We start from the raw sequence: 26,229 nt of genomic DNA, 5'->3' as shown, positions 1-26,229 counted from the left end.
TTACATCATTAGTTCTAGATGAAGTGTTCCATGATTCATTGTTCGTGCACAACACCCAGTGCTCCATGCAGAACGTGCCCTCCTCCATACCCACCACCAGGCCAACCCATCCTCCCACCCCCCTCCCCTCTAGAACCCTCAGTTTGTTTTTCAGAGTCCATCGTCTCTCATGGTTCGTCCACCCCTCCGATTTCCCCCGTGAAAACATGCATTGTTAAGGGGCGCCTGGGGAGTTCAGTTGGTTAAGCATCTGCCTTCGGCGCCGGTCATGATCCCAGGGTCCTGGGATCGAGCCCCGCATCGGGCTCACTGCTCAGCGGGGAGTCTGCTTCTCCCTCTCCCTCTGCCTGCCGCTCTGCCTACTTGTGATCTCTGTCAAATAAATAAATAAAATCTCTAAAAAAAATAAAATAAAAGCATACATTGTAAAGACTTGTGATTCTGGTTTCCTTTCCAAAATGCAAATAGCCCCAAGTATACACACTAAGCATCAATACACAGAACCATAAATGAGGGGTCAGCTTGCTTAAACAGATAGATATAATCAGGTGGCAGTACTACTTAGAAGGTAAGCACTGTCTCACAAGAGACAAGAAACCCCATGGAACGCCACGGCGTCTGGCAGCCACCAACACTGAGTGATGGCGCGGAGTGTCTGCGCCCTGCTCCAGCAACCTTGCACACTTCCCTGCCCGGGCCTAAAATGAGGGTCACCCCGGTAATGTTCAGGTGCTCAGCTTTAAAGATGATTCAGTTTAGGTCTGGGCTAAAATGACTGAAAAGATCTCTTGGTGGGGAGTGAGTGTGTGGAGAAATGTCATGCTCAACTTCCGACACGTCTCAGAAGTAACAGCAGCCTGGGAGCCTCTGCAGAGACAGCGTAGGTCCCAGCGTAGGAGAACAGGGTCCCCTTGGCGTGTGGCCGAGCCCGTGGTCCCCGTGGCTGCAGATGCCCAGGCCTCGCCCCGGGTGCTGACCGATTTCAGCCGCTAGCCTCCTCTTTGCCTGAACACGCGGCTTCCCACGGACTGAAGTATTGTGTGGGGGGTTTGTTTTCTTTGAGGACAGGAGAAGGAGGAAGAGGGATTCACCTTCAACATCAGAAACTCCTTTTAATAAAATTCACACACACACACACACACACACACACACACCCCTTGTATAGTACCTTCCTTCTTTTTATTTTAAGTGCTCTCAGTCTAATAAGTTTGCTAATGAAAAATATAGCATATCTGAGACATACGATAGCTAAAAACAGGTTTGAAGCCTTATTATTCTTTATTATTCTTTTCTACTTATTTTCTGAGTAATCCACTTGTATCTTTTCTGCAGTTTCTCATTTTAAACACACGCAAGGAACATTTTGTATAAACATCCTGAGTTTTGAGAAGAGACATTTTAACATATTATTAGTTGACCAAGACACTTCAATTGTAATACAGTATTTTTTCCTTCACAGGGTACAGCTGTGCTTTTTAAAAGAGAAAAAAAAAAATCACAGGAGAAGAAGGTACCGGTCACAAAGAAAGGGGGGAGGGGATGTCACAGAGAGGGCAACTTGGGATACCACAGGGCAGAGAAAATGAGGCCTCTTCAGAAGTAACAGGAGAAAATGTTTGTCTCTCTGCATTCCGACTCTAGTAATAACTAGTGAAAAGGTGATACTTAGGAGGAAAGGGGGTAAAGAAATACAAAGGGAAGAAGACTTCTGAGGGGGGGAGCAGTTTACCAATGCAGTTAGCATATACTCAGGAAAGCTTTGGGGGGCTGGCAGGCGGCTCAGACCCTGCAGCAGCTGGGGGGGGGGGGGCGGGCAGACTTGTGAGCACCACTCCCCACTCCCGAGGGGGAAACAGGGGCAGAGGGACTGGACAGAGGGTGTCAGGTGAGGGGGTGGCGGTCGTGGAAACATTCCCAGCCGAGAAGCCTTACCCACCTCTGCCAGACTGTCACCCGACTTGGCAGCAGCGGGGGAATCGAGGAGCAGAGACTCAGCATGGATTCTGCGTAAGCGTTCTTTAAGGTCTGTGCTTTGTGCTAGGGCCTGGAACATGTTAAAAATAGTGGGGCTCTGTTAATAAATGGATGTATCAGAAAAGCACAGCAGTGGGCCCAGGGGGACGGTCCTGTGGGAAGTGCCTGAGGAGGGCACTTCCTGGACTTTTTTCCTGAATGTTATCCGACAGGATACGGTTCTGCGATGCCAGGGAGATCAAAGACACCGAACTTTGGAAGTGATGTCCCTTCTCTGGTCTCACTTCTGGGCATGGAAGAAGGGACTGGCGAGGATTTCCTTTCAGTGGGGAAGGAAATCACCAACACCTTCAGCTCTTACTAGGCTAGTGGTTTCATGGCCCTCCCTCCCCAGCTCCCTCCCTATGACCCCATGCTTCTCTCATCTTTAAAGAGGATGCTTCTCCCACCCCTTATGATTGGAGATCTTTTAATGTTATTTAATTCTCATACCAGCTGAACTGGATCTTAAGAAGTGTGCTTGGAATTAGGATTTTGTGGAGGATTAATTTTATTATTTCCCAACATAGGTGATGATTGTTTTATTCATTCTTCATGACTAAGACATTTAATTGAAAACAACAATGACATACTTTCACTTACCTGGATAAAGGCTAAGGACTAGGGCCCTGGGAATTGGGGGGAGGGAACTGGACACATGTAAACCCACCCCTGGGCAGGTCAGATTCCCTATCCCAACCTCCCAAATGGGAAGGAACTAGCTTGAAGGTAAAGGAAGATGTTTCCAAATGATCTGTCTTTGGAAAAGGGCAAGTGTGCCTGATTGTCCCCCCAGACACTCCCACAGTCAGCTCTCCAGGTGCCTGCACACAGATCTGTCCTGTCTGTCTATCAGGCTCTCTTCCAAGAAGCTCAGAGCCTTTCCCATCCATTAGTGCCCACAGGGTCTACCTGCTGAGATCATAGAAGGATGTGGCACTGTTTGATCTACTGCCTGGATCTCAAACAGGATGTTGGTTTTATTTTTTAATACCCAGGAATGGAATGGGTTATTTGGAAATTCTTGAGGATCATTTAGGAAACACTGAGTAAATGTTCTTAATACACACAAGTACATGTAACAATCTCTATGGGGTACTCACTTTTTTCTGACCAACATTTTGCTGGCATCTTAGCATCAGTCAGTGGCTAGAATCTATACCAATGTTAGACTCTTAGTATGGCCTGAAAAATGTGTTATTTTAGCAGCTTCTCTTTCCTTTGTAAGCCACAGGCAGAAGAAAGAAGAATGCCAAGACTGCATATACAGCACAAACATATGCATTCTGATAGCCCTGGGAGGACACTAAAAATGTTATTTTTAAAAAACAAGCTTTGAATCTAATCCAGAATCCAAGCCAAAAAGAGGAAAGAAAGGATCATTTTGTTATATCTTAAGTTCCCAAAATCCTGAACATGGGAGAAAGTAAATTCCTTAGAAGGGTAACAGCTCTGGCCTAGGATACCACGTCCTCTACCAGACAAGCCGACTAAGAAGATGAGGCCAGACCTCCCAAGGGAGGAGGGCGGGAGACAGGAAGACCGCTTTGAGAGGGGCTGGGGAAGCCCATCAGAGGTACCTTCTGAAAGTACTAAAAGTCAACCTACTGGGAACAAAGAAATGCTCTGTAGCACTAAAAAATAAACTTAAAAACAAAACACAACAAAACAAAACCACACTTCTCTTCTCTCAAACCCAAATAGCTCCCAGTGTGCAGCTGGCTGTCCACTGCAATCCAAAAGGGGTGTTTCTCTCTCTGACCTTAGAAAACCCAGAGTTCCTCAGGGTGAATGACATTAAGACCCTCTACGTGGAGTAAGGCCACATTATTTTTTATTTCTTTCAAAGATAACATACTTGGACCGCCAAGTGAGGAAATATTCCTAAGTATTCAACAACAACTATGCACGACTGGTAATGTGTTTCCCATTACGGTCACACCAAAATCATTACTTTACTTTTCTCAGTAACGTGAGGAATAGAAAAGATGAACGGATATTTTCTAGTTCTCTCAAAGCCTGAATTAGCTCCTGAAAACAAGATCCTAAAATTCATCTCCCCAACTTAACACTAAACAAAAAGTTTGGTATTGCTTCAGCTGGTGATTTCCCACGTGCGCACACTCTCTATTTGTACTAGGGATTCGAAAGGACAAGCAAAGACTAGGGGCATAATGAAATAACATAATAAAATAAAAATAAAAGAAATATATAAATAAGTAAAATAAATACAAATGACATAATAAGTATGTTATTTTTAAAACCTGCCAGCTTTTCGATAGATACAGAGTGAGTAACCAGACAACACCAGCCGTTCAAGGTAGAGTCCTAGGACACTGCACCTGAATGGAGCCCAACTGAAATCAAGGGGAAAATGTAGAGAGAGAGTGAATAACAGAAGGGCTGACTTGAGGCTGGAGCCTGATGTTTCTGTTGTGATGAAAATGCAATGATTATCTGACACTCCTTATGACTCACCTCTCTGTGCCCATGCAGGAAAAGGCAGCTAAAAGTTTTATCTTACCAAAGCAAATCACTTCCAAATAACTTTGAAAGAGTGGTAAGCAGGATCACTGCTGGGCAGCAGAGAAGATGAGTGAATTTAAAGTTGCCTTCTGCTACCTGTCACTTGCAAAGTCACTCTAAGCTCGAGAAGTACAGGAACCTCCAAACCTTGGATTTTGTAATGAGAAACAAGTATCTGGAAGACCCACACAAACACACAATAAACGCTTTACAGAAACAGAAAAATCAAGATAAATGGAAGGAAACCAAACTTAAGGTATCTAATGCTCCATGAAATACGAGTTACTAAGATTGGAGGTAGGCTCAGTTTTGCTGTTCAGAATTAGCAGATCCGATACAAGGTTAAAATAGAATTTGGATAATTTGTTGGGTTTTCTCATGAATTTTCAACACAACCATGGAGTCGGAAAATATAAAAAAATTCATAAGCATGGCCAGGTGGTCAGGCATTTCTGTGACACAGACATGCAACTTACGGATGACAGGGCGTGTTTCAGGCCGATGACCTGGGCAGAGGGGGAGGAGGAGACATCCTGTTCCATCAGCTGCTTCAGCTTCTCTCGCTCTGTTGATATGGTATTAAAAGCTGACCTTAAAGTGAAGTAAACTAGAAAGATATAATCATTATAAAAACGAGTAAAGGAAGAGGCATAATTAAACACAAGATACAAAGACACGTATTCCTTATAAAGGAATTTAGAAAAGTAACAGCCCTGAATAGTGAACTGAAGAGTACAGCAAATGGACACTCTAAATTGACTTCTAAAAAACACATCTGGAAGGTACAACACCAAGCGTGAACCCTAACTGAAACTATGGACTCTGGATGATAATGATGCTTTGTTGTAGGTCCACTGATTATAACAAATGGACCACGCTGGTGGGATGTTGACAGTGGGGGATGTTGTGTGTGTGTGGGTGGGGTAGGGTTATATGGAACTCTGTACTTTCTGCTCCATTTTGCTATAAACCTAAAACTGCTCTGAAAAAGTCTATTACAAAATTTAACAGCATACACATTTTTTTCCTTTTTTTTTTAAGATTTTATTTATTTATTTGACAGAGAGAGACAAAGTGAGAGAGGGAACACAAGCAGGGGGAGTGGGAGAGGGAGAAGCAGGCTTCCCACCAAGCAGAGAGCCCGATGTGGGGCTCGATCCCAGGACCCTGGGATCATGTCCTGAGCCTAAGGCAGACGCTTAACGACTGAGCCACCCAGGCGCCCCTAGCATACACATTTTTCAATTCTAAACGCCCTATCCACTATACAATTCTAGGAATTTATGACTTGTCAAGATATTTTGACACTTGAAAAGATACTTCTGATTTCTCAATTATCAACATTTAGTTTTGTTTGTATCCCCAAAGACTGAAACTGCTTGAAAACAAAGCTCATTGGTTGCTGGGGAGTCATGAAACTCGAAACCAAGAAACTAGATAGCACCTTAACCAGGTGACCAAAATTAATCACCAGTGAGGCTCAGATGGACTTTGTGTGCCTCCAGGTGTAATATCCTGAAAAAGATACACCTTCCCTTGTGTTGTACACCAGCCAGGGATAGGTCACTGCAAAGTGAGGAACATCTTCTATTTAAAAATTGACCTGTATCCTTCAAAAGCATCAATTTCATCAAAGAAAAAGAAAGGCTGAGGAACTGTTCCCAATTGCAAGAAACTGAAGAGATATGTCAATTAAAATGTGATCATAGGCTCGATCCTGGACTGAAGGGGAAAAGTGCTATTGAAGGACATTATTGGAACCACTGACAACATCTGAAAATGGAAAACAGGAGAGATGAAAGCCATGCTTCAACGTTAAATTTCTTGAATTTCATAACTACACTGTGGTTAAGTAACAGACTATCCCTATTCTTAGGAAATAGATACTACAGTATAAAGGCATAAAAAAAGACATGATGTATGATCCCTACTCTCACACGGTTCAGAAAAATAAACACATGTGTGTGTGTGCACATACAGTGTATGTGGAGAAAGAGGTAAGATATATGTGGCAAGATATTAAAAATGATGAATTTGGGTAAAGGATATATGGCTGTTCTTTGTATTATTCTTGCAACTTCTCTGTAAATTTGAAATTATTTTAGGGTGTTGCCTACACTCTTGTTAGTCTTGCAGCTGCTTGATCCAGAATCCCCAAGCTCTAAACTTGGCATCCAGCTACTCTGTTCACTTTAGTGAGCCCTCAGGTACATGAGAGCTTAGCACTGCTAGGCATTCAGATGCCAGAACTAAAGTTTTTAAAGCCCGCTAACACATACAGCAAAAAATTCATCAAATTTGGATCACATTTGTATGAGTTATCTCCTAGGAATGGGGAAATGCCATCTAACTTACTGATCATGGATATCACATTTGAATATTATCTTTCCAGTCTCTTTTATTACATTTTGTTTTAGAAAGGTAGGAAGAAGGAAGAGGCAGAGACATACTTCTTCTCAGATGGCCTGGCATATTACTGAATTCCACAAGGCTGCATTTTTGGAGGCACTGTCATTCAAGATTGGCCGATTTAGTATCGCAGAAACTAAATACGCATAATCGACTCACTTCCCTCATTTCCACAGTCACAAGGACAACTGCATCTCGCCATAAGTTGTTGCTGAACTTGTTTGAGGTCGTGGTGTTCCGTGATGGATTTAGACCATCTTCGTAAAGTCATCATATAAATAAGCAATTTGTTTAAACACAACACACACACACACACACACACACAGTTTCCTTAGTTTATTAAGTACAATTCATTTCTTCCCTTCTGTCAACAGAAGACAGGGTAAATAGGTACTAAAGGCAAACAGGTACTAAAAATTTTCTAACAATATCTATGGAACGCACTTAGCTCTTTGATTTAAACAATTCCATCGAGCAAAATAATGGGCAGCACAACAGAGTGACCAATAGTGTGGACTCCGAACTAGCCCTGGATTCTTTCCAGCTCTATCACTCAGTCACTGCATGACCCTGACAAACACATGCTGTACCTGAACTCCCCTTTCCTCATTTGTAAATGGCGGTCATGATAGCGTTTACTTTATAAGATGGTGATGGGGATTAAAGACGATAATGCGGGGATAGCACTTAACCCCATGGATAGCATATAATAAATAGTAAGTGTTGCTACCATAATAATAGTGATGGTGATAAAAGCAACACAAGAGGGTGAAAAGTGGTGGGGACTTGAAATACGGGCACCAGTTTCAGGAGAGTACTTTGGTCTCTTGCCAGAACAGCACTTGTTAACAACTGCGTGCAGGGTACAGGGTCTATGAGTGAGGGACTGACCGGAATCTGTTCAACAGTGGAAGAACAGCCTCAGCTGGGGGGCAACGAGCCCCACAATTAACATTTTACGTCCTATTAGATAGGCATCCCCCCCAAAACACACACTTGGTCGGATACCCATCTGAGTGGGTCCTGGGGGGAATACCTCTTCACTGCCATGGGTTTTTGGGGGTTTTTTTGGTCTTTTGGTATAAGTTTCCTTAATCTGCTATTACAATTCATTTTTTTCTCTTTTTTAAATGGAGGTATAATTGACATTAACCTTACATGAGTTTTGGTGTCTACCGTAATGATTTGGTATCTGTATCCACTGCAAAATGATCACCACAATAAGTCTAGTGAATATCTGTCACTTTACATTGTTACAAAAGAAAAAAAATTTTTTTCACTGTTATGTTTATTGCTTTAGATTAAGTAAATGTGGTGCTCAGCTGGCTGCCACTTGACCAGATCAATTCCTCTGGCCTTCAGACAGCCTGCAGTAAAGCAAGGCCTTCAACCTGATGGGAAGATTCCATTTAAAATTGGCAGAATATACATTCCTTGCTTCAAAATGGAGAACTGACAAGGCTGCGGTGGGCATAAAATAAGCAGAAAGAAACTCATATAGTCACTATATTTATTTTTCATCTGTAAAGTGCTTCCTAAACCAACTGACAAAAGATCGCCATGCACTGAATTTTTTTTTTTTTTAAAGATTTTATTTATTTGACAGAGAGAGATAGCGAGAACAGGAACACAAGCAGGGCGAGTGGGAGAGGGAGAAGCAGGCTTCCTGCCGAGCAGGGAGCCCAATGTGGGACTTGATCCCAGGACCCTGGAATCATGACCTGAGCCGAAGGCAGACGCTTGATGACTGAGCCACTCAGGTGCCCGCCATGCACTGAATTTCTTAAATGACTGGTGAGGCCCACCCAGAGGACATTAAAATAGTCATTCACAGCGGCCTAGTGACCCAGCACACACAGAACGATTGTTAGGGGCTGCTCGTGGGAGACTATATTTATATTAACTGTTAAAGACAGAGGATCCCAGAGGTGAGGAATATTCTTTGTGACGGAATGTTTTCTTACTAATTTCTAACCTGATGCTAGGCGGGAAAAAAAAAAAAAACTTACAAAAATAGAAAGATCCAAGTGAATGTATCACATCTATGGATATCTGAAAACAAATAAAACCACATAGAAAGTCTTCAATGCTCAGAGGTACAAAGAACTCCAAAGATCACCTAGCCACCCCCCATGCAGAATGACCAACTCCTCTCTGACTCTAAACTTCCTTGCCTGTGGTTTTTGGACCATGTTTCTCAGAGCATTTGCTGTCTCCTAAAGCAGTCCGCTCTGCCCCTAGACTCTGCTGCAGGGCACGAAGACCTCCTGTTCCCAAGTGGAAATTTCCCTCAGTGTCTCCTCACTGGCAAACAGAACTACCTCTCCGTTCATGTGGTGTTCAAATATGGAAAGGCAATCATGGCATCTCTGTTTACTCCTCTTTCCCAGACTGTCCTCAGCCATTTCTCAAACCCTCCCACTGTACTAAGACAGCAGGATGCAGGTTGAGTTCTGGCAGAATGGAATGCCACATGCCTCATACAACTGACCCCTGGACCACTACCTTTCCCGTTTCCACAGGCTTCTGCGGTATTCTTCTATTGAGTTAGATGGTGAGAGTATAGTTAGCACGTTTAGTACTGAAGCACACCTGTACTCTTAATCTACCTCAGCTCTACCGTTCAATGCGCTCCTTTTCTAGCAGTTTCTCGGCATCACGGAAGAATAAGGTCTGGGGGAAGACAGTTATGAATACCAAAGACATCACTTCTACAGAGGCAGTCTGGTAGAAGGGAAAGACACTTTGTAATAAGGCAAACGTGAACCAAAATCCTACTTCTACCACTTGGTTGCCATTTAGATTTTGGACAAATCCTCGGTTTCCACATCTGTAGGTGTGGATAATGCCTGTAATCTCATGAGTGCTTTAAGGACACAGTGAGAAAACATACTACCGTATAGTGCCCAAACCACTGTAGGACTCATTAGTTTTCTTTCCCTCTTTTTTCTTTTTTTTTAAAGATTTTATTTACTTGTCAGAGAGAGAGAGAGAGAGCACAAGCAGGGGAGCGGCAGGCAGAGGGAGAAGCACGTTCCCCGCTGAGCAAGAAGCCCGAAGCGGGGCTCGATCCCAGGACCCTGGGATCATGACCTGAGCTGAAGACAGATGCTTAACCGACTGAGCCACCCAGGCATCCCTTTCTTTCCCTCTTTTTAAAGAAAAGCATATTTTGGTGAATTTTCTTTGAAATGATAACACACCTAAAATATCTCGGGTGCTTTGATCTTCTGTAATCTGGTTCCTCTAATTTTCAAACCTCACAAGATATCCATGGTTTTAAAACACTTTCTGATACTCTATCCAAATGGTTCTTTCACTTAGATATATTAGGTAATTTGATTAAATGGTCCTACTTATTTCCAGATAATTTACATAAATGCAAGTGCTCAGCCTATTCTTATGCTGAATTCTAAATTATGCTTGATAAATGATCTGGCTTTTCTTTAAATTCTGTATATCTTCTAGCTTTTAATCTATGAAAATGATGGCACCGTGACATGCTTGGTTTTTTATCCAATGCTTCCAGAAACTCAAAACAGTTCAGAAAATGATCCTTCAACAATTAAGACTCAACACAGGAAAAGAATCAAAAACAAAAGAATGCTAAATAATGGAATACAGTTTAATTTTGTTCTACTTTTAATCTTTTCATTTGTAAATGAGGCTTTCCCTCTCTGAAAATACCTTTAGGAAAGTATCATTAAACCTAACTTTGTTTTCTTTCCAAAGTAGAACATAAATGCCCCACTTCCAGAGGACCCTGGTCCTATCCTAGCCCTTGCTCTCCTATCCTACAACTGCTCACCATATTCAGTCATTTCTATTCAGCTAAGAATAGAACACTGTCTCATAAAACCTTCTTGTAACAGTAAGCAACAGCATGAATTCTATTCAGAACAAAATAACCAATCATAGAAAATAGTTACAGAATTTGAGACCCAAAAGTCAGGAGAACTACTTTAGGCCATTTAACAGATGAGGCAACTGAGGCCCAGAGAAGTTAACTGGCTGAGATAAAAATTCCACAGCTAGTCATAACAGAGTGGCTTAGAATGAATGCCTATCTTCTGACTCAGATGGTATAGAGGGTTAGCTCCATAAAGGCTTATTATTTACTGTGTTTCCTGCATTATGTTTCTCAAGAACTTTAGTTCCTGGGTGTCAACAGCTACTGGGGAAGTGAGGGAAAGATTTCCAAATACATTGAAAATCACTGACTTAAACAAAACTAACAGACTTCTCTGCTGCAGGACTTCTCAGGGCCTTTAATATTTACTATTCTTGTGTAAGTTCAAAGGGGACCATAGTCAGCAGTGTTTTCCAAACATTTTTAACCATGGAATTCTTTTGTTTTTAAAAGCATTTTATGGGCAAAGTGTTCCGTGAATATATTGGGAGAAATGTAAAAGTTAATATATGCAATGTAAATTCCTTAATGGCTTTTAAGTTTTGGTACATTTTGTTCTCTGCTTACTTGTATGTGTGTCAACATATGCTCAAAGCCAGACACACGAACCAATGAAAATTATTTCAATGATATGCCATAAAAATCAAATTCCATTTATAATATATAAGAAGGATTTTTTCACCTATGATGGGTATATATTGGTTGTCCACCCTTTGATCTAATCTTCTACAAAACAGAGAGCATTGAGATGCATTTAACAAATTAAAGAAAAAGGAGGTAACACAGACTATGTTACAACATCAGTGGAATTCCTACATTTAGTTCACCTGCCCTGGAATCATAGTCGACAGATTAGTCATACAGTCAAGAAAGTACCATACAAACGGTCCGTGACCAGATCAGGCCCACACGGGAAGAAAGGAAAGGTCAAGATGCTTTGAGTTTGACTGTATGGAAGTGAGAAAGTGCGCAAGCTCGCAGGCCTGAGGACAAACCTGGGAAGTGTCTCCATTCCACGAGGCCTCTGAGTCACAGCCTGTGTGAAAGGGACTCCCAGAGATCCGTCAGTCTGCGCGAGTGTATGTACTTGAAATCCACAGCAGTGAAACACAGCCGGTTAGGCTCCCTGTGGGATTCGAGGCCCTAAGCCCACGGGGCAAAAGCTGTTGTTGTTGAATAAGTGCACCCAGACCTTTCTCGGAGCACAAATCGAGACCCTGTCTAGGCATGTGGCAGTCTCTGCAGCCAGCTTGGTGTAACAAAGCCTGAAAGGCAAAACAGCTGGCCGCAGCCCATTTCAGACGGGCCACAAGGCTGAGCCCTCTGCGGGAGGACGGTATCCGTGGCCTGACTCCGCACGGCAACCTCTCTCTCTCTGCTGAGGGAGCAGCTTCTTCAGTGACAAAATTCAGGACAGCCCTGCTGCGGGGATGCATTAGCTTCTCATTCGTAAAAAGACAGTTCGTGGGTTTTTGTTTTTGTTTTTTTTTAAAGATCTATTCATTTATTTGAGCGAGAGAGAGCATGAGCAGGAGGGGCAGAGGGAGAGAGAATCTCCAGCAGACTCCACGCCGAGTGCAAGCCCAACGCAGCCTCACCACCTGAGCCGACACCAAGAGTCAGACGCTTAACTGACTGGGCCACCCAGGTGCCCCGACAGCTCGTGTTATTAAAAAGTTGTGCTCTTTTTTCAGGGATTTCCTCCCACAAAGCCTAAAATGCAATGCCCTGATTGCAACCGATCCTTTAGTACTAGAGAACACACAAGGGCCTGCGTGAAGAGCTTTGGGCGGGGCAGGTAATCCTTCCCCTCTTACAGACTCATCCTACAACCGCATTGCAAACACTGACAAAGTTCTGACAGCAACTAGAACACGAGTTTGATTGAGGTTGGGATTTGTAAAGAACATGAAATGGTTTCCTCATAACCAACATGTTTTATGTTTGCGGGGTGTAAGGGAAACGGGAGCTGAAAGAATCAATAATGTCATGGGAGAAAAACACGGGGCCAGGAGAATAAAGCAGCAGAGCCAGTATCTTCCTTCCTCTCACTTCAAGCATTGCCCTCCCATTTTTAAAAAAATTTCTAAGGAGGGGAGCGGCAGAGGGAGAGGGAAAGTTTTAAGCAGGCTCCACACCCAACTTGGAGCCCGGCGCGGGGCTCGATCTCATGATCCCGAAATCATGACCTGAGCCGAAATCAAGAGTCTGCCACTTAACCGACTAAGCCACTGAGGCACCCCATTGCCCTCCCATTTAAAACTTTTAAACCCATTTGCCCTTTTAAAAAAATGATAAATATACCACATTTTTTAAAAAGACAAGCAGTAAGAAGATAATAAGCACTTACAACTCTAGCCTCCATCACTAAAATGCTGGTGTAGATCCTTCCAGACTTTTTAGTACACCTATATCTGCCAGATTTATATAGTTTATTTTTTCTGAACAGACAGGATCATACCTATACATTGTTTTGAGACCTGTATTTTTACTCAATGGTATGTTGTGAACATCTTTCTGTGTCTAGAAAAGTAGCCCTGGCCATCCCCTCCGTAAGGGTGGTGAGACACCAGACTGGGCCAGGCAGGTTGGGATTCAAGTCTCAGGTGGGCCACTTTCTACCACTTTCTTATTCAGGAAGCTCTTCAGCTTCTTCAAGCCTCAGCTTTCTTATCTGTGCAACGAAGATTACAATAATATCTGCTCCACACGTTGCTGCTAGAATGAAATGGAACAGTGCATATAAAGTGCTTAGTGAATACCTGACCTCATAGCTATGTGCTCCATATTTTTATTATTGTGCTGTTGATTATTCTATCACATAATTATATTGCATATAAAATCCAATTTCCCTATTGTTGGGCATTTAGGTTATGTCCATTTAAAAAAAAAACAAAAACTTTCCATTTCGAAATCATTATAGATTCACAGGAAGTTGCAAAAACAGTACAGAGAAGACCCGGGTACCCTATACCCAGTTTCCCACAGCGGTAACATCTTATAGAACTATGCTACAGTATCAAAACCAGGAAACTGACATTGGCCTAATCCACAGCTCTCCTGCAGATGTCACCAGTTTTATGTGCTCTCATTTGTGTGTATGTGTGTAAATATATTTTATTTGCAATTTTATCACATGTGTAGATTCATGGGACCACCACCATAATCAGGATACAGAACTTCCCATTACCAGCAAGATCCCTCTTGCTACCGCTTCATAATCACACCCATATTTTTCCCCTTTCCCTGAGCCCTGGCAACCACTAATCTCTTCTCTGCTTCTATCATTTTATCACTTCAAAAGTATTAATAAGTGGAATCATACACTACGCAACCTTTTGAAACTGGCTATTTTCACTCATCATAATGTCCTTGAGATCCACCGAAGCAGCTATGCATATGAGCATTTGTTCCTTTTTATTGCTGAGCTGTACTCCATTGTAGGGATGTCCCACAGTTTGTTTAATCATGCCCCTGTTGAAAGACATTTGGGTTGTTCCAATCTTTGGCTAATACAAATAAAGCTGCTCTGACATTGTATGTATAGGTTTCTGTGTAGACTCAGGTTCACATTTCTCTGGGATAAATGGCCAGGAATGCGAATGTTGAGTTCTGTGGCAAGTGATGTTTGGTTTTCTATAAAACTGCCAAACCATTGTCCAGAGTTCCTGTACTGTCCTGAATTGCCACCAGCAATATATGAGGGACCCAGTTTCTCCATGTCCTCACCAGCACTTGTATCTTTGTGGAGCTATGATAGGGGTACAGTAATACCTCATCCTGGCTTTAACTTGCAGTTCCCTAATGGCTAAGGATGTTGCACATCTATGACTAGTTTTTGATGTGATAAACAATGCTGCAAGAGATATCTTTATTTGGATAAATTTTAAATTAATTTCTACGAACGAATTCTTCAAAGTGGAATTGCTGGGTAGGCAGATTTCTTTTTTTAAACTCAAAACATAACATCATACTGCTCTCCAGAAAAGCACCAATCTATCCCGCCACCAGCAGCATGTGAGTTAAAGAATACCTAATGCTCTCACCATCTCCCCTAAGGGCTTAAAGAAGAAACTTCTTGTCAATATCCTCCCTACTACCAGGGAAATAAAATAAAAATTAGATTGCCCCAAATCCTAATAGAGCAGAAAATGAACCAACTAAGATGCCCGCTCCAAGGGCATCCCATACCCAGACATGCACCTGACATTTTCATCAAACACATCAGGAAGAAAGAAAACTCATTTACCTTTATGGGCAATATGACACAGGTCTTCTTGCATTTTAGAAAACTCCGACGAGGTTTCAGAGCCATCAGAGTAATTTTTCTCTTCTCCAAAATCTAACGTTGACAAATTAGGATTGGAGGAATGCAGTCTTATTGGGCCAGAGAAAGGTTTAGGGACCTGAAGTGACACCAAAGGGAGACATTTCTTTTCAGATGCAAATTGCTTAGACTATTTTTTTTAAAAGATTTTATTTATTTATTTGAGAGAGAGAGAATGAGAGAGAGGGAGCACATGAGAGTGGGGAGGGTCAGAGGGAGAAGCAGACTCCCCGCTGAGCAGGGAGCCCGATGCGGGACTCAATCCCGGGACTCCAGGATCATGACCTGAGCCGAAGGCAGTCGCCCAACCAACTGAGCCACCCAGGCGCCCTGCTTAGACTATTTACTTGTTACTAAGATTAGAAAGTTGTAGAAGAACATTTTATAGGTAAATCTTTCTACTGAGTGATGACTTAAAAGAAAATAAATGAAAATCCAGGAAAGCACTTTCTCCAGCAACTTGCTCTGGCTTCTTGCGAAATAAAAATGGGTGAGAAATCACATATTCTTTTGCAAATGATAGAAGCATTAAAGCTCTAGGTTGAAAATGACAGCTAAAGCTGCCAGGCTCTTTCTCGTTTCTACTCAATTCCTTCCTCCTGGCAATAATCATCCAGCATCTAGGTTGTTAACAGTGGATAGGTTTTATTTTTTTATTTTTATTTTATTTTATTTTTTAAAGATTTTATTTATTTATTTGAGAGAGAGAGAATGAGAGACAGAGAGCACGAGAGGGAAGAGGGCAGAGGGAGAAGCAGACCCCCTGCTGAGCAGGGAGCCCGATGCGGGACTCGATCCTGGGACTCCAGGATCATGACCTGAGCCGAAGGCAGTCACTTAACCAACTAAGCCACCCAGGCGCCCAACAGTGGATAGGTTTTAAAACGTTTCCTTAATTTGCCTCTGGTGCTTCTACAAAGCTAACTTCTCACATGTTTGTACACAAATCACTCTTTACTTGGAAAGTACTTCCATTCAACCCATAAAGTGCTTTGAACCAGAGTATGCAAGGGTATAGCAGATGACTTACCCATTAAGTCTCTGATTTATTTGACCCTAACAGTGTCCTAATTTAATATGCAATGGCCGAGCTGCAAATCTTAGCCTCTGGCTTAGCTGTGCACCGGGGAAGTCAGTGGCTAATGTAGCTCAGTGAAACTCTGATGGGGGTTTGGGAGGTTGGACACAAGAGGCAAAAGAGAGTCTGCACAATGTCCCGTTTCCAGAGACTCCAGTGGGCTCAGAGGGATGATGAATCCACTGACTGGCAGCAGAAGAGGTGGGTCAGAGCACACACACAAGCAAGGAAGAGGGCAGGCGGACTCAGCATTAAAGAAGGGGACACCGAAGTCCGAGAAACGGCTGCACTCCCTCCATCCTCATGCCATTTTCCCCTTACCCAATTCCATTACATGCTTACTGTAGTATCCAGAAAATCGAAGTCACTGAATTTCTCTCTGCACAGGGTATTTGTGAGAACGACTGTAGAAAATCCTATCGGGAGTCCCAGCAGCCCCCAGCATGTGGCACAGAGAGCAGAGGAAGCAATGGTTACCTGCAGCGTTCCTTTAGCATCTTTGCCAATAGCTCTGGACCGCCACCTCCTGTGTGATCTTTTTTCCTTTTTGGGACTTTCAAAAGCTCCACCCTTTGTTTCAAAACAGGAAAGAGAGCACAGAAAGTAAGGCCTACCAGACCAATTGGAGAAAACTGCACAGCAAAGTGACCACCTCCATCCCCTCGAATGTGGCTGAGGCAATCAAGACCGGACAATGTCCCACTGTTAGTGCGAGGCTGGGGAGGAGAGAAGGAAGCAGAAAAACACCAGAGTGCAAACAGCAGAGGGATCTGGCTGACCTGGATGGCGTTGATTGCAGGCGCTGAATATGTCCGATGCAGGACATCCATACTTTGGAGGAGATGGCTCATTTCCACCAGGTAGGCATGACAGTGTGCCAGGTCTGTGGGAGTAAAGCAAAAGGAAGATTCATAAGCCCTCATCTTGGCACCCAGCTTGCCCTACGCAAGTGCCAGCTACTTTGTAAATTTATCTATACTACTTGATTTACATCTGTACGGAGACGAAATTTTACTTTCTTTTTTACAGAAGAGGCAGTACATTGTCACGGTGAAGGGCATGGATTTGGAGAATAAGACTGCCTCTGTTTGAACCCTTCCTGAACTCTGAATCTTGGGCAAATTATATCACTTCTCTGTGCCTTAGTTTTCTCATCTGGGAAAGGGAGAGAATCATACACCTGCCTTCATAGGACAGTTGTGAGTTGACAGAGGCAGCATGCTTTTAGAGTGCTGGTACTCTGTCAGCAGTAAGTAAATCAGCTATCATCATTATCATCATTATTTCTAATACTGTAATAACAGGGTGTCATTCTCTGCTTACAAGGACTCCAGACAAGTAAATGAATGAAACAAAGCTGAAGGTTGCATTGGTCTCTAAGGATACCTGTCGATCAGGGACCCACAGGAGATCGTGATGATCATCTGCACATTGACCCAAGAGGACCTAAGAGTTCTCATACCAGTTCCTTGGTCGCTAACTCAGAAGATAGTCCTTAATTTGTTGTTCACTGGATGATGGTGGCTGTTTCCACTAAGAAAGCAAGACCCAAATGGCTCTCAAACTTTGACATCATCAGAATCAACTGGAGAACTTGTTAAACCACAGATCACTGAGATCCACCCACAGTTTCTGATTTGGTCTATCTGAGAATTTGCGTTTCAAATAAGTTTGCAGGCCAGGCCAATGCTGCTGGCCCAGAGATGGCACTTCGAGGACTAGCTGTGCCAAAGCTGTGTGAGCTCAGTGAAGCTCCCTCATGACATTTACTGGGAGGGCAAATCCTATATGGCCCCAAGTGTGATAGTATTTGCATTCAACAGGAGAAAATGTGCTTTTCAAGACCTGGCATCTTTCTGGCATCTTTCTCTCATCGTGGTTCTCAATCATGGCTCTGCTTTAAAATCAACTAGGGAAATTCTTTAAATTCCATATGTCCAAGTCCCATCTTGAGATAATTAAATCAGAACATCCCCAATCCCACTGGTGACTTGTTTCGTTTTTTAGTTCCCTGGGTGGTTCTTAGCTAATTAGAGTTGAGAAAACTGAGCTTCTTTATGGAAGAGTTCTCAATCCTGACTCCTTATCAGAGTCATTTGGGAAACTGCAGAAAATCAGTGATGCCAGGGCCCAAGTGCAGACCAATTTAAAGAAATTCTTGTGGAGAGTGGGTATTCTTGCCTTTTAAATGCTCTTCTAGTGATTCTAGTGTGCAGATAGGGTAGAGAACTCCTATTTCGTGGGGAGCTCCATTTGGTTCACCCACTCACCGTGAGCAATGACTCCCAATCTTGGATGTACACCGGAGTCAGTTTTAGCACTTAAAAAAAAAACTAGAGAGCTGTGTAGAGCCCACCCATGGAGACTGCAATTTAGGAGGTCCTCATGGAATTCAGACCTGGGTACTTAAAGAATATGAAAGGAAACCCGTCTGCATGCACACCCAGGTGAAGACGTGAAGCTCTGCAGGGAGAGCGTATTTTGTTCATCACCACTGCAAACTCAGTAAGCAAACTCTGAGTGGAAATGTGGAACAGTGACGGGGAAATTCACCTGAGGTGTAAATACTCAACGAGTGCCATCTAAGAGCCATGACAGAAAGAAGCAGAGGTTTCAAGTCATTTTACCTTTCGAGCATTTCTCCATGTCCTCTGAAGATTGTAACCATAATGGAACTCGTGTCTCACCAGCACAAGAAAATGATAAATTGCTTCCAGTTTGAATCGAGCTCTGCTTTGATATACTGCTACGCTGTTCCACAGATGACAAAAAGCACATTATAAATGAAAACAGAGCCCAGTGGGAACACGTTAGGGTAAAGGACAACAAAGTGAGCCAGTCGCTAATGGAAGCTGTCTGCCTGTAATGGGGAAGAAGCTTCTACAAAGCACTCCACTTGAGACCCTAAGCTCTGGCTGTCACCTCAGCCTGGCCATACCATGCTCTCATGCCTGGGGCTGCTGTCCTGAATTTCTTCTTCGGTCAAATGATAATCATACCAAAATCATGATAGAAATGTTGGGAAATTTCGCAATCCTCTATGGCTATAAACATGCATACTGCATTTACAACCAGAAAAGAAAACCAAAGTCAAAATAGTCAAGGGAGGCTGCAGCATTCAGGGCCATTAAATTCCCCTGTATGAGCCATTCATCAGTTACTGTCCCAGGGACAGCAGATGTTCCTCTGGTCCTGGTTCTGACCAACTGCACAAAGAGATTCCTCGCACGAGCTCTTCTTCCTTCACATGGAGCCCCCGGGTTGGGACACCCCCGCACAAAGCCACCCCCTTCTTTTAGACTCATAATTGGCAAGCTCTTACCTTCCTACTTGAAAGGGAGTCCAAGACCCCAGATGTGGAGTCTGTGACAGTGGATCCTGGGAAATAGTGGTTAACCTCGTGTGGAAACATGGCGATTTCATTCTGACGATACATTCTGTGGTGGCGGAGTTTGGATACCCACTCATCAAAGACTTCTTCTGACTTGACCTAAATTATATTAAAAAGAGGGAAACAAGAGCATCCCTCACTGAAAGGAGCAATTTCTTCATTCAATTGAGACACGCCCTCTTTACATGTTGGCACATGGAGAAATGTAGAAATACAAGTTTATTGACTTAGTTTACATTTGCGATCTACAGGAACAAGTTTGAGGAGGAAATGGAGAATAAAAATGGTCTTCATAAACTTCATTTAGGCTCTCAATGAAAGGGTCCAATTGTCATGTTATTATTAAGAAAGCAAAACATTACCACTCATATTGAACAACAAATAAACTAGAATTCATATTTACCTGCCTCAAAACATTCCCAAATTCACTTGTCCCCACTTTTCCTATTCTTACTGAAAATATTAGCACCATGTTTCTTTTTAAACTCTTTTATAATTCAGACTTTTCAGATCAATCTTCTCTGAACTGGAACAAATTTGTAAATTCTTCCCAAAATATTTAACCTTCTTAATCTTCTCTGACAAAGAACACATTGCTGAGGAATGTGAAGGTTATTTTAAAAAACTTTTCTCCTGCACTTGGAAATAGAAAAAAAAATGTGAAAAACTATTATTGGAGATTTCCAAGATTTTTCAAACACACCTACACCACCATAAATGAGTATCTATCAGTGTCTACTTTCCATGAAGAATAATGTTTATAACTAGCAACTTTTATTATAAAGTATTTCAAATGTTCACAAAAGTACTAAAAAGAATATAACAAGCACCTATGCACTAGATCTTTCTTCACAGTCCAGGTTTTGTATGTACGAGGCTGTATTAATACTTTCAAAGTGAAAAACAATAGATACCTATATATTAGAACAGAGACTCATGAAGTAGCAGCTTAAAATCACCCAACAGGATGCATGGTAGGTTACCTTCCGAGAAGAAAACTCCAGGTCAATCTGTTAAAATCTTTACTACCACCACTGCTGAAAGCAAGGATGTCTATAGCCATCACTCATTTAGGAAACACTAGGTCGGCTCTTAGGTCTGTTGTGTTGATTAGAAGTACATTCAGGACTTAAGACCCCTCCAGGTGCTACTGAATACATCATTTACAGGAAAAAGCAATACAAACTGACTTATATCTACTTATCTCCCCCTAAATTATGTCCTCGAAAGGTATTTCACTTCCCAGATGCGCTTATGGCGGGAACTTCACAGGAATCTTACATCACCCTTTGCACTGATCTGCTCTCACAGGCCCTTAAAAATTGGCGCCCAAAACATTCCTCTTGACTCATTTTTTTGTTGGTTAAATGAGGTAGAAGAATAAAAGCACTTTATTAAATAACTGTCCAGCATTCTGTTCCAACCCCACAAGTTGATATAGGACCATGGGTGGACAGCCACTTAACCCCTTGGCTGCCCAGATTCCTCATCTATAAAATAAGACAATGGGACTGGATGACTGCCATTTAAAAACTGCCTGACTCTGAGGCTATTAACGAGGACCCCATACCTACAGTACTACTCACAGCTGACGTTCAAATGAATGAACAGGAAAGATGAACAGAACTTAAAGTAGATCAACACAGGGAAATATTAAACTGTTGTTTATCATGATATTAGTACATAGTGTTATTTTAAGGCACTATGGTTCCTCAAAAATTAGGAATTAATAATTACTTTTATTCTATTAACTAGAATAGCAGATGAACAAGAAACTATTATTTCCTGACCATGTCAAAACAGAACTAGGTTAAGTGGGGCACCTGGGTGGCTCAGTCGGTTAAGCATTGGTCTTCGGCTCACGTCATGATCCCAGGACCCTGGGATCAAGCCCCACATCAGGCTCCCTGTTGGCGGGGAACCTGCTTCTCCCTCTCCCTGTGCCTGCCACTTCCCCTGCTTGTACTCTCTCTCTCTGTCAAATAAATAAATAAAATCTTAATTAAAAAAAAAACAGAACTAAGTAAGAGTCATTGGAAGTACATGGAGACACGACTGAAACTATTCTAGAGGAGACTGACCTTTGAAACGGGGTTGGGCTATTCTTTCCTAATTTTTTTTGTTGTTGTTGTTATTATCAACCAAGGAACATGTGGCAATGGGAGACATTTTTTGGCTGTTATAAGTGAAGGGAGTTTGTTACCGATATCTAGTGGGCAGAGGCCAGGGATGCCCTTCAACATCCTATAATGTACAGGACGGACCCCACATCAAAGAATTCTCCAGTTCACTATGTCAATAGTGTTGAGGATGAGAAACCCTGCTTTGCTTGGGGCTTAGGCTAGGAGACAGTATGGATTTGACCATCTTGTGCAGTCAGTCAAGCACACGTATGTGTTATGCATAGATTTGTGCAAGCACCGCACAGATGCTATGAGGAGAGCATGGGGCATCTTAAGACACGGAGCTCATCATCTCATGCTCCCATTTTCCCAACTCCCAGCCCCCATTCTCAATATTCCAAGTAATTTGCCTAAGTAAGAAAAGAGTCTTAACATCCTCTCAATTAATTCCTCACATTTGGGTACCACCTAATAATTATACACAAAAACTAAACTTATTGAGCTGACAGCAGTCTGGGCATCATGCCAAGTGTCTTCCATGCAGCGGTACCACATGGGCACTCTAATAATTCCTATTCTGGGGAAGGGTGGTGAGAAAACAGAGACTTTCAGGGATTAAAAAATTTGCCAAAAGGGGCGTCTGGGTGGCTCAGTCATTAAGCGTCTGCCTTCGGCTCAGGTCATGATCCCGGGGTCCTCGGATCGAGCCCCGCGTTGGGCTCCCTGCTCGGCGGGAAGCCTGCTTCTCCCTCTCCCACTCCCCGTTTGTGTTCCCTCTCCCGCTGTCTCTCTCTGTCAAATAAATAAATAAAACTTAAAAAAAAAAAAATTTTGCCAAAGGCCAGTAGCTAGTAAGTAGCCAGGTCAAGATTTGAACCAGATCTGGACCTCTGAAGCTCCTATATCATGCTTTTAACCATCTATACCATCTGCAGGGGAGAGGGCAGAAAGGAGGAGTAAGCCGCTTTCAGGGGTAGATTTGGAGGCCCATATTTTAGGAGAAAAGTTCTTGACATTCACTGTAGTATGAGAATTTTAATGGAATCCCTATAAAATTAGCTAAAAGGGTAAGACTAAATATTAAATATTGTATTTCAGGGAACCTATTTTAACCTATGGTAAATGGTTCTTCACTAAAGGTGGCACAGTCTAGGGGAAGGAGGGGTTATTTGGAAACATGAAGTTTTTTTTACCATTGACTGTTGTCACAATCACGGTCTGTGGGAGGGGTGGTCCTTAGGGGGTGGGTGACAAGGATGCTAAACCTTTAGCAGTGTGTGAGATGGTCCATCCAAATATCAATAGCATCTGTTAGAAATACTTTCATAAGGAAGATCTTCTACACATTGGTTGGATCTTTTGAGATAATCAAAGGGCATCACCAATCCCTTTGCAACCTAAAGAAACCGTGCGACAGGAGATGGCGCCCGGGAAGCAGCCTCACCTTCAGATGGTAGATGTGCTCCTCGGTATCCAGATCTATGCATTTTGATGACTTCTTTACGGACATCACCGAGAGCCCAACATCAATGCAGCCATGCAGCTTCTCTCTCTCGATCTGCAGAGGCGTAAGAAGAGGGCCGCTTGAGGTCCAGGGTGTTAACAACAGTAGTAACATCCCTGACGCTCCTCTCCTGTAGCCTCCCCTTCAACATCCACGAATACAAACATAGGAACTACGACTTACCAAGCATTTAGTGTGAAAGGGTACTGAATTAAGTGATGTCCACCCATTATCTGTTTTGGTCTAAGAGGGGTTAAGTAACAAGCGGTTAAGGCAATCAGAAGTGATTTAAAAAGAGGCGTAAGGGCAGGAAGCTAAGACAAGCCACCGTGGTTCAGGCATTATGCCAGGTTTTCTACATGCAACCCGACAAGATGAGCACTCTACGAGTCAACGGAAGCAAGAAAGGAAGAGGGAAGCGCTGGATGAGAGGAGGACCCGTACAAGGGGCAGGACAAACAGTCATTCCAGCCCTTATGGGCTGTCTCCCTAGTGTTAAAGCAATAGAGAATTTTCTATCACCATCAAGGGCCTTCCCCACCAAACCCTCAGTCACTGTAACGGTGGGAGTGATACCTCTCCTATGTTTTATTCCTGTTATCTTGCTGGGAAAATGTCAGCCCAACCCTAAGACCTGAACAGACCCCTGGATACTCAGGAGCAAACTGAGCCCACCCAGAATCCAGGCCTGGGACAGTGTGGAGTAGGCACCTCTGTGAAGGAACTATTACCCCCTTCGGTTTCCAGTTCAGAGAATACAATCCCCAAATGTGTACAATCTCTTCCAGGAGCTGACAACAATTAGCCAACAACTCTGTAAAGGAACTATTACCCCCTTCAGTTTCCAGTTCAGAGAATACAATCCCCAAATGTGTACAATCTCTTCCAGGAGCTGACAACAATTAGCCCTTCAGAATTCCTTAGTAACATATTTGATTAAGAAGAAGACTTACATCGGTTTGGCTCTTGGCATATTTCAAGATTCCTTTGTCCAGATAGAAAAATCTCTGTAGGGAAGAAAGTATAATTCACTAAGACACCCCATTTAGACATCTTCCTTTCCCTCGGTCCCAATTTTCAACTTCAAATTAAATATACATGCCTACAAACCATGTGATGAGTGCGTGCAAATAAAGGTGAAGCAAAGACCAGCGTCTTACCTTGTGCCAGCCTTTTAAGGGCCATTTCCTCTTTTTCAGCAAAAATCCTTCCTGAATGGGAGGCTCCTGGGTGTAACTCATCTCTCCTCTCAGCCCTTCCACCACTTCCCAGCTGTCCTGTGCCAATAAAACAGTTCGTGCTAAATGGCTACCTTCACAAATAATAACAACAGTCAGAGACACTTCATCCTACTGGTAAATCCATCCAAGATGGTGAGCTTGGCTAGGTTTGTTGGCGAGAAGAAGTTAAAATTTAATTTTCTTTTTTTTTAAAAAAAGATTTTATTTATTCATTTGTCAGAGAGAGAGAGAGCATGAGCAGCGAGCAGAGGCAGAGGGAGAAGCAGGCTCCCTGCCGAGCAAGGTACCCGATGTGGGACTCGATCCCAGGACTCTGGGATCATGGGACTCGATCCCAGGACTCCGGGATCATAACCTGAGCAGAAGGCAGATGCCTAACCGACAGAGCCACCCAGGCGTCCCTAAAATTTAATTTTCATACAGGTCCTGGACTTCATGGATTTAATGGCATCAAGTTTGATTTTTTTTTTCAAAATGCCTCTCCTAGAAGGAAGTGTTTCTCTCTCTTTAGTGCTTAAACATGGCTAATGGTAAAGCTTTTACTGTCAGTTCTATTTTTGTCCCCTTTGACATCATCACACAGTTACTGTTTGCTCACCACTAGACTTCAATCTGAATTTTAACCAAAACCTACAGCCATCAGGTGAGAATATGGGAAAATTCTTAAGAACTGGCTGAAAAGTATGAGACTGAATGCAAGCTGGTAAACATGACAACATGGTCAAAATAATGATTCAGTTGCAAGTTAATCTCTTTAAATTCTAGATATTTAAATACTGGAAATCCTGAAGCATTAAAAAGGTGCTTTTGAAACAAGTATTTTCTTCCTCTTTTTCCAGAAATGTTGTCCGCCACACCCTTCTTTTGTTTCAAAAACTTTTGGGGGGAAGACAATTATTGCTGTACTGAGCTGTTTGTAATTTTGAGGAGGTACAAACTGTTATTACGATTAATCCTCTGTTGTTGGCTATCTAGTAGTGTTAACTCATTGATTGAAAAAGGATTTAAAAGGGAATACAAAAGAAAAACACTAAAAATTCTGAAAATTTATTTTTAAGTGCTTGAAAATGCACAAAGCATTGCAAAATTACCCCAAGATAGACCAAAATTGGCAATACCCATTTTAGAGGCTGAGATAATGGATTTTTATTTTACTAATGGATTAATATACATGAAATGCACAAACCTTAAAAGTACAACCTGATGAATTTATACACCTATCCCATCAGTAACTACCATCCAGATCAGAGAGAAACATTTCCAACATAGGATAATTAAGTTTTGACAAACATGTCCTTCCCCACGCCCTCTAGCTTTTTTGAGATATTACTGGCATATACCATATATGAGTTTAAGGTATACAATGTGATGATTTGATACACCTCCATTCTGCACGCCTCCCTGCCATCACTACCGCTTTTTTGTGTGTGTGTGGTGATAACACTTAAGATCTACTTTCTTAACAACTTTCCAAGAATATAATATGGCATACAGTCACCATGCTGTACATTAGATCCCCCAGAACTTACTCTTCTTATAGCTGGGAGTTTGTATAATTTGACTAGCATTTCACCATTCCCACCCATTCCCACCCCCAGGAGACACCATTCTACTCTCTCTTTCTTTGAGTTCAGCTTTTTTAGATTCTGCATATAAGTAACAACATACGGTATTTGTCTTTCTCTGATTTATTTCACTTAGCCTAAT

The 26,229-nt window shown here is 42.5% G+C and overlaps 1 protein-coding gene across 10 annotated transcripts in view; it reads right to left on the bottom strand.

The window, feature by feature from the left end:
• Nucleotides 1-26,229, bottom strand: part of OSBPL3 (oxysterol binding protein like 3) — a 176,460-nt gene that overhangs the window by 45,719 nt on the left and 104,512 nt on the right. For 4 of the 10 annotated variants that reach the window (XM_081800386.1, XM_081800393.1, XM_081800385.1 and 1 more), the window contains 10 exons: nt 24,442-24,558; nt 24,235-24,288; nt 23,222-23,335; nt 19,586-19,753; nt 18,891-19,014; nt 17,043-17,146; nt 16,741-16,833; nt 15,108-15,264; nt 5,016-5,146; nt 1,937-2,044 (listed from right to left, as the gene is read on the bottom strand). In XM_081800386.1, coding sequence (XP_081656512.1) covers nt 1,937-2,044; nt 5,016-5,146; nt 15,108-15,264; nt 16,741-16,833; nt 17,043-17,146; nt 18,891-19,014; nt 19,586-19,753; nt 23,222-23,335; nt 24,235-24,288; nt 24,442-24,558 — 1,170 coding nt within the window. The remainder of the gene's footprint in view (nt 1-1,936; nt 2,045-5,015; nt 5,147-15,107; nt 15,265-16,740; nt 16,834-17,042; nt 17,147-18,890; nt 19,015-19,585; nt 19,754-23,221; nt 23,336-24,234; nt 24,289-24,441; nt 24,559-26,229) is intronic. The other 6 variants (XM_081800387.1, XM_081800391.1, XM_081800390.1 and 3 more) reach the window with 6 other exon arrangements.

The sequence above is a fragment of the Leptonychotes weddellii genome, chromosome 12 (genome assembly GCF_054177405.1).
Source record: "Leptonychotes weddellii isolate Sample4059 chromosome 12, ASM5417740v2, whole genome shotgun sequence".
Lineage (NCBI taxonomy): Eukaryota > Metazoa > Chordata > Mammalia > Carnivora > Phocidae > Leptonychotes > Leptonychotes weddellii.
The sequence above is the reverse complement of the archived record's forward strand: the minus strand, read 5'-3'. Positions and strand labels throughout refer to the sequence as shown.